General features: G+C 53.1%; 1 protein-coding gene across 5 annotated transcripts; it reads right to left on the bottom strand.

Annotated features, from left to right (window-relative positions):
- Positions 1-3,579: 3,579 nt before the first annotated feature.
- Positions 3,580-7,416, bottom strand: LOC119713454 (dynactin subunit 2-like). 5 transcript variants are annotated; one of them, XM_072027204.1, is made up of 11 exons: positions 6,907-7,411; positions 6,394-6,462; positions 5,824-5,892; positions 5,085-5,234; positions 4,947-5,012; positions 4,813-4,851; positions 4,630-4,707; positions 4,332-4,418; positions 4,109-4,211; positions 3,911-4,002; positions 3,580-3,803 (listed from the first exon to the last, which is right to left on the bottom strand). In XM_072027204.1, exons 1-11 carry the CDS (start codon positions 6,940-6,942, stop codon positions 3,717-3,719), a joined length of 876 nt encoding a protein of 291 aa, XP_071883305.1. In that variant the 5' UTR covers positions 6,943-7,411; the 3' UTR covers positions 3,580-3,716. The 5 variants fall into 5 exon arrangements, with proteins under 5 accessions (XP_071883305.1, XP_071883306.1, XP_071883307.1 ...); XM_072027205.1 differs by having other exon boundaries at positions 4,332-4,403; positions 6,907-7,405; XM_072027206.1 differs by lacking the exon at positions 5,824-5,892 and having other exon boundaries at positions 6,907-7,416.
- Positions 7,417-8,546: the final 1,130 nt, after the last annotated feature.

Here is an 8,546-nt window from a genome sequence, read left to right as displayed (position 1 = left end):
AACCTGATCTAATGGTTGGCATCCCTGCCCATGGCAGGTGGATTGGAACTAGATGATCTTTAAGGTTCCTTCCAACCCAAGGCATTCTATGTTCCCTCAAGTACCTGGCATGGCTCCTCTGTCCACCTGGAACCCCTCCCCAGACTCTGGGCCCCTTACCCACTTCAAGGGTCACCCATTGACTAGCTGATCCAGCTTGAAGCTCACTACAAATGCATATCACTCATCCCTCATGCATGCCACAGTCACAAGTGTCCCTGGGCATAGCAGCATGGACCCACCTGATTCCCTGGCCTGACACCTCAGCCCAGACCCAAGGCCCCCATTACTCGCTGGCTTGTCCAGCTTAAAGTTTTCAGGTGAATGTACATGTACATCCCATGCAGGCCAGCTTGGTGAAGATGCAGACACTCAGACCACCCAGCAGCCAGCACCAGGCTGTGACCCGTGGCCCTGATCTAGCTGCTGGTGCAGAGCCTGCACTCACCTCACACCAGTTGGCTCCAGCAGCTCTTTGAGAGGACACAATGCTCACTCCACATGGCTTGGAGGAGAAGACCCCCCCACTCACTCCAGTAGCTGATGCCAGGACCCCACTGGACCCAGTAGGTGTCCACCACAGGCCAGGTGCCCACTCCTCCAGTCTGACTGGCACCCAGTCCATTCAAACTAACACACACGCAAACACCCCCGAGTTAAAAGCAAAATAATGAGAGAAGGAAGTAGATAGGACAGACTGTGGTGATCAGATGCAAACCAGACAAGTGTACATCCCATTTTGCCTGTGAACCACCATTTTATACTTTTTCTGCCTGCCCCCCCTATTTGTTCCTCCTGCTTCCTTTTCAATTTGCACTTCCTACATGGGTTTGCAGTGCTCTGCAGTTTCCTGTATCCCTCACAGTCCAAGGTCTCCCTGGTTTACAGTCTTATCTGTTGCAAAGTCCATGTTGATCCACCTAGAAGTATTTTGATAGCTCATCAACTAGTGTGACTGGGAGTGATTTTTTTTTTCTTGTCATTGTCTCCATGTTTGTTTTGTCAGGTCTGTGCCTTATCATTTTGCATATTGTTCCCCTTTCTTTTCTTATCAGCCTGATCCAGAAATCCTCACTCAGAAACCATTGCTTGAATCAATAGTCCCACATCCTGTCTCTTCTCTTATTTATTACAACCGCCCAGGTTTGTTTCTGGTCATTGTCTACTAACTTAGAAGTCCGTGATCAAGATAAACCTGCTGGAATAAACCTTCCATGTTCTCACATGCCCTTACCAATTAGTGTGACCAGACACCAGACCAACATGGGGAAACAGGGCATGCTGAGGATATGTGGCACGTAGGGGATGTGGAAAGACACGGAAGGAAGTTTTGGGACACGGGGGAGATGGAGGATATTTGAGGACATGAGGGATGTGGGGGAGATGGGGATATGGCAACACAGGGCATATGGAGAGCCGAAAGTACATATTTGGGAACATGGAGGGACTTTTGGAGAATCAAGGGAGACCTGGGAGTTAGTGGTGATCCTAACAGCAAACTGGGAGGTGCACTGGAGAAAGACAGGGGACATAAGGAGGACTTGGTGGGACATGAGGTGACATGGGGAAACATGGGGACCTAGCAGCAGCCTCCTGGGAGTTGGTGGCAATCTCGATAGCCAGCTGGACACTGCGCTGCAGGGCATCGCGGGTGCGCTGGTCCACAGGCTCCACACTCTGGATGTCGACGCTTGTCACCACCAGCCCACTGGGGGCAAAGCAGAGCTGCTCCCGCAAATGCCCACTCTCATCAAAGCCAAACACAGCTGAGCAGATGAGACGATTTGAGTTCTGGGGACATTGGGGACATCAGCATCACTTGGGGATGTTGAGGCCATTGGGGCAGTGGGGACACTGGGGAACATACAGGGCTTCATTAGTGCCAAACAGAGCCGAGCAGAACAGCCTGTTTGAGTTCTTGGGGCACTGGGAAATTCCTGATGTCCCCAGTGACTCTTGGGCACATCAGAGGCTCAGGGGGACAACGGAGACCCAGAGTAATATGCAGGAGCCACAAGGTTATGCTGAGTGACACAGAAAGGGCACATGTAGTGTTGGGGGGGGGATGTTGAATCTGAGTGGACCATGGTCACACATGCAACATAGGAAGACATGTGGGGGCATAGGTGAGACAGGATGGTGCACCAATGACCCAGAGTACCATGGCAGGAGGAGGGGGTGGAGGCACTGGTAATGCAGGTGAAAGTGGGGGTACTTGGGCTTGACCAAGGGAAAATATGTATGACCAACAAGACCTTGTGGAAGTCATCAAAGGTGACGGCAGCAACAGTGCCACACACACAGGAGGCCAGGGCCTTGCAGGCATCACCCACAAAGTCAGGGACACTGAAGAGGCACCCCAGATTGTTGGGAATTGGCACAAAGGGCGTGGACATGAGTCCGTGGAACAATTGTTCGATCTAAGCTTGCTTTAAGCAACCAGTAGTAGGCCTTAGCAAATCCCATGGCCTGCTGTAGCTGAGCAAACCAAGCTACCAGGGCAACTATGAGAAGTTCCCACGACAGTGTTCCCACGTTGCCCGACTGAGGAATTCAGAAAAATATTGTTACCAGTATCTGGCTTCTAGGACAAGGTCTATGTGACTGCTAATCACAAGGGGGTTGTTTTCTTGCAGGTGGAGTTGTTTTCTTGTAGTTGTTTGTCTGAGTGCTTTTGACCAATAATCTTGTGTGAAACACTGTCCGCCCCTGTTAAGTTCACTATAAAAGCTAGGCTATTCGGGCAATAAAATGGAGCATGATCTGACTCTGCTGGTGTCTGTCGTGCTTTCGGCCATGCTTCCTGCAACACCTCTTCAGGGGCTGCAGTCCAGCCCAGAGTCTGCTCCTGTGTGGGCTCCCCACATGCTGCAGCCTCCTTGAGGTCAGATCCACCTGCTCTGCCATGGGCTCCTCCATGGGCTGCAGCGTGGAAATCTGCTCCGCCGTGGTACACCATGGGCTGCAGGGGGACAGCCTGCTCCATGAGGGGCCTCTCCACGGGCCACGAGGGAACTTCAGCTCTGGCACCTGGAGCACCTCCTGCCCTCCTTCTGCACAGACCTTGGTGGCTGCAGGGCTGTTTCTCACTCCTTGCTCTCCCAGCTGCTGTTGCATAGCATTTTTCCCTCTTTGTTAAATATCCCCTCACAGAGGCACAAACAGCAATGTTTTTTTGCTTGGCTCTGGGCAGCAGCATGTCCCTTTGGAACCGGCTGAAACTGGCTCATATCTAACATGGGGCAGCTTCCAGACTCCTCACAGAGGCCACCCCTGCAGCTACACGCTACCAAAACCTTGCCACGTAAACCCAATAAAAGTCGCCACGTGGAGATAATGCCCTTGGAAGCTGCAGCTTTCTGGCAGAGCCACTGGATTGAATGGAACCAGGAGGCTGTGATGGGCAGTGCTTTGGCTGCAGTGGGGGTGCTTGGTGGGGGAGGGTGTTGTATGCACCTCCAATTCAAAGATACATTTTAAAACCCACAACTAGGCCCTGTTCACGTCCCACAACCCTAAGGAAATGTCAACACCAACATGCCTTGAGCCAGAAAAGTGTGTATTTTTTTGGAGGGTGGGGAGAGGGAGGGGAGGACACAGAGAAGGAGCTTCTTTGGGTGGGAAAGATCCGAAGGAATCCAGGGGACAGGAATGCTCAGGGGGGCTATGGGATGCTGTCACTTCTGCAGATTCCTAATGCTACCTTGTATCTCAGCAACATTTTCGTCTACAAAGGCCAAGAATTCTTTCATTGTCTTCTGGACCTGCAGGGGTTGAGTGGGGAAGAGGGTGAGTGGGAGGTGTGGGGGGAGAATATGGGGACTCACATCCAGGCCCAGGTACAGGTCCAGCATATATTGGTGGGACTCACCACCTCCAGCAGAAAAGTGTTAACCTGGAGAGCATCAGCTATCTCCTTCTGCATGGTTTCCATGTCCTCAAGGACCTGCCCTACCTGTGTGGCTGGAGGGAGACAAAAGCTCATCAATAGCAGTAGTCTCCATAGAAATCCTCTGTCATGCCATGATGTGGCATGTCACTGTCCCCAGCATCCCCTCCAACCCCTCACCTTCCTCATGCAGGTCCCTGAGGGTCAACAGATACTGCAACACATCGGGCAGGCTGCTGGCTATGGGGTCCCAGTGCTGCATTAACTCATATGTCTGGTGGATCTGGAACAAGGGGTGGAAAGCAAGGAAAGTGGGTGTAAGCACAGTCTGCAGGAGGGCTCCAAATAACCTCCTCACCCCTGCTGGGTTGCTTTTGCTAGGGTTCACCCTATTTGCTCTTACCTTGCTCTGGCTGTTGGCACATTGCACCATTGCTTCATGCTCGGCAATTTCCTTCACCTTCCCCAGGATACTCTGGGAAGTAGGGAGCTGTGAGAACCCAAATCCAGCACTGTCCACCCACAATATCATGGCTGTCACCAGTGCAGACCTGTGGCTGTCCTATGACCCTGTGCCACCCACCAGTGGAGCCAGTGTACACAGCGCTGGTGGGGGGCCAAAGGGCTCACCCCATCCCTTCCTCCCTCCCTTCCTTCCTCCCTCCCTCCCTCCCCATGTCTTTCCCTCCATCCTAGCCCACCTTCAGCCGGGCCTCTACTTGGTCCAGGATGACCTCATCCAAAACGTTCATCTTGGCCTGCAGGATGTGCACAGTCTCCTGGGGATGGAAAGCAGGATGGTGGGGGGCAGGCTAGTGTCCTGGGCTGCCAAGTGCCTTGGGAAGGGCATGAGTGAAATGCCCCCCACTCTGCTTCCAACTCACCAAGAGGCTGGAACCCATCGGCTCAACCAGGAGCAGGTTCTGGTGCGGAGGAAAGTGGGGCATCAGTGGGGAGGAATGGGTGGGGGTGGGGGGGGGGGACGAGAGTGGCAGTGCAGGAATGCCTGTCTCTTTACCTGGCTGATGGGCTTGCACTGCACTGTGGCTTCCAGCTGTGCCAGCCGCTTCTCCACCTCCACTATCTTTAGAAATGAGGGGTGAGAAAACAAGACAGCATTTTTTGGGCACAGTGCTCTCTATCTCCCCACACTCACCTTGGCATTCAGGGCAAATTGGTCTTGCCCTGGCCTCCAGTACACCTCAAACTTGACCGTGTCTCCAATGGATGTCAGGGCCTTGGCAGGGCTCTTCATTGGTGCTTCTTTCCTGCATTTTACCAAGTCTTCAGCTGCTGCTCCAGGCAACTGGGTAAGGGGAAAAGGGGGGCACAGTTCCTTGGCACCGCCCCATGGGGATGCTGGCATCCTCCCTCTACTGCCCCCCACTTGCCAAGCTGCAGCCACAGTACCTTAGGATCACACTCACTTGGCCAGCAACAGGTGCACAAGGATGGGCACAGAATCCAGACCCCATAAAGGCAGTGTGTGGGAAGCCAGAGAAGCCACGGGGATGGAGATGGGGAGGGGGCTGGACAGATCTGCCCACTTCTGCTGCCCTTGCAGTGCTACGTAGGCCAAGGATCCTGGGGCCGGTGACTAGTTCTTGCAGACCCCAAGAATGGGGAGAAGGATGCCCACTCAGCATGGGCATGGTGTTGTGCCCTACTCTCGCTCCTTACTTCCCTGCAGCAATGGCAAGCTGACAAATCAGTGGTGGGCATGTTTCCCTGGGGCATGGAGCCATGAAGGGACGCAGCACTGAGGAGACACATGCAGGGACAGGAGCCACTTCCCCATCCTGGTGATGCTTCCGCTGAGCCAGACGCCTGTGGGATGGGGGCACCAGCACCCCCGCTCGACCCTGCCCTGTGGCACAGCCCTAGGAAAGCCTTACCACCTCCAACTCAGCCTGGTCACCCTTGGGCATGTCACTGGTCTCATAAACCTCTGGTTCGTTCCAGGCCTGGGGCAGAAACAGGCTTAGCTATTCAATGTCTATTTCTCATCAAATACCCACAAACTGCCCCAAACACCTTCACATGGTGCCTCTGCCCACACACACCCTGGCAATTCCTTGGCCCTCCACACTCCAACTCCCCAGGGACTCCTCAGCTCTTATGGACACCCCTGATGTCCCCAAGCCCCTACTTCTTGTCCCCATGCTCCTAACACCCCCCCATGCCCCACACCCCCCCACACCCACAGCCACCCCAACCCCCCTGCAAGTCCCAGTGCTCTGTGGTGTACAGTCAGGGGGAAAATGGGGGTGTGGGGGGATATGATGGCTGCAGATCAGGGTGGGGAACATGGGGCTGCACATGGGGGGATACATGTGAGTAAAAATGGGGGGGGGGCACACAGGGGGGCATGGGGGTCTCTCTTCTTGGGGAGCCTGTTGGTTGTGCTCCCAGATTGCTGCCCTCGCTCGTCCCTGCCCTGTGGCACAGCCCCAGCAAAGCCTTACCGCCTCCAACTCGGCCTGGTGACCCTCAGATGTGCTGCTGGTCTCATAAACCTCTGGTTCATTCCACGCCTGGAGCACAGTTTCAGCTGCCTATCTATTTTTGTCATCAAACACCTCCAAACAACTTTGGATGGTGCCTCTGCCCTCACACAGCCTGGCAGTTCCCTGCCCGCCCCCCCACACCCCATCTCCCCAGGGACTCCTCATCTTTTCTGGTCACATCCAATGTCCCCAAGCCCCCACCTCCTACCCCCATGCCCCCAACACCCCCCCATGCCCTGGTGCCTGACAGGCACCCCAACACCCACAGCTGCCCCAACCCCCCTGCAAGTCCAAGTGCTCCGACTCAGACAGCCTCAACTACTCCCCTCTCCCCAAACACCCCACTTACTGCCCAGGCAGCTGATTCCCCTAGCTCCCCCCTCTGACCCTGGCATCCCCAATCTCCCCACAGGCCCCACGTTCTCTCCCCTGACCCCCTCCGGACACCCCAAGGCCCAGCCCCGCACGCACAATGCCGGGCAGGTCAGCAAACTTGGGTGCAGCCATGGCTGGGGGGTCTCTGAGGGGCCCGGTTCTGGGGCAGTGCAGGGGGTGCCAACGGGGCCGGCAGCCGCTAACAGCTGGGGCTGGCACAAGGCTGAGTTGAGCCAGGGCAGGGGTGGCTGGGTGGAGCCACTCTGGAAGGTTCTGCGCTTCACGGCATGCTGGGAGGGGTGGGGGAGGTGAGGGGGCACACAGGGCTGCTTCTGGGCAGGATGGGGGCCTCAGGCAGTGGTGTGTTGTACTGTATTGAAGAAGTTTCCAGGGTGGAGTGTAGCTGCTCTACATGAAAGTTCCATAGGCCTCCAACCTTATGTGGTGTTAATCACACTGGGGGAACCTACCCCTTCCCCAAGTCTTCCAGTTCACCAATAACTTGGGGAATATTGACCATGGGACTGACCCAAACTTGTGAGGCTATATGGAAAATGCAGAATTGTACCGATCTAACATGGCACACCAAGGAAGGGAAGTGTGCCTACACAGTGGACTCTTAAAAAAAAAGAAAAAAATGAAACCATAGATAATTGCAGTATCACTAAGCAACCACTAAAGTTTAAGGTTGGTGGTGAAACAGCTGTGACAATTTATCATCCTTCTGGGGAAACACCATACCATGGGGAATGCATATTCCTAGGGTGTGGGGAGCACCCATAGCATGGTGACTGGTATTACATGCAGACTACTGTCTGGTGTATTAATTGTGATGAGACCATTGGATTACTGGACAATCCCATACAGATCAATATCCAATATGCAAACTTTAATATTTCTCATTCAGATAACCCAAAATATTGAAGTTGGAGTTGTGCTAAAGTTCATAATTGCATTTGAGAGGCTGAAATTCAGATACCGGGCCTGGTAGCTCAAGTCTTCCAAATAGGTTGTATTTGTTGTAGCTATACCACCTCAATTAATGACACTTGGTCTCATTCAACTAACAATGATACTTGGTTTGATCTAATTTGTTCAGAACTCACTATACCCTCTATGGGACACGCTCTGTGTGTTAATTGTGATGGAACAAGGACTACAGACTTACCTGTGGGAGGTCAGGAACGCCAACACATGTTGGGGCTCTTAATCCTTTATCCCCTCTGGAGATAACAACCCCTTCATCCTTGGGGATGAAGCAAAAGGGAATCAAAAGATCCTTGGCAATACCCCAAGACAGGGACTGTAGTTGGATGGGCCCTGGAATCAATTTTCATGCCTCAGGTCACATCATTCCAGAATCAAAGGATATTGTATAACTTCACCAGACAGACTGAGCCACTGGCTAGTACAGCTCCTGTTGGGTTGGAAGAATTCAATGTGCAACTACAGGCCACATCAAACATGGCACTACAGAATAAACTGGTGTTAGATTTGATATTGTTGCATGAGAATGGAACATGTGGTACTTTAATTTGGCTAACAATACTTGCTGTATCCATATACCAAATGTAACACAAGACCCTAATGAACAACTATACAGTATGGGGCATGTGGCAAAAGTGAGAAGAGACCCTTAAGAAAGCATGGAAGGAGGATGGTTGAACAAACTTTTGCGTGGATCAGAATTCCCACTGTCAGGGTGTCTTGCTTCTTTATTGCAATCTTCATTGACA

Source organism: Anas platyrhynchos, chromosome 23, assembly GCF_047663525.1.
Source record: "Anas platyrhynchos isolate ZD024472 breed Pekin duck chromosome 23, IASCAAS_PekinDuck_T2T, whole genome shotgun sequence".
NCBI classification, from domain to species: domain Eukaryota; kingdom Metazoa; phylum Chordata; class Aves; order Anseriformes; family Anatidae; genus Anas; species Anas platyrhynchos.
The sequence above is the reverse complement of the archived record's forward strand: the minus strand, read 5'-3'. Positions and strand labels throughout refer to the sequence as shown.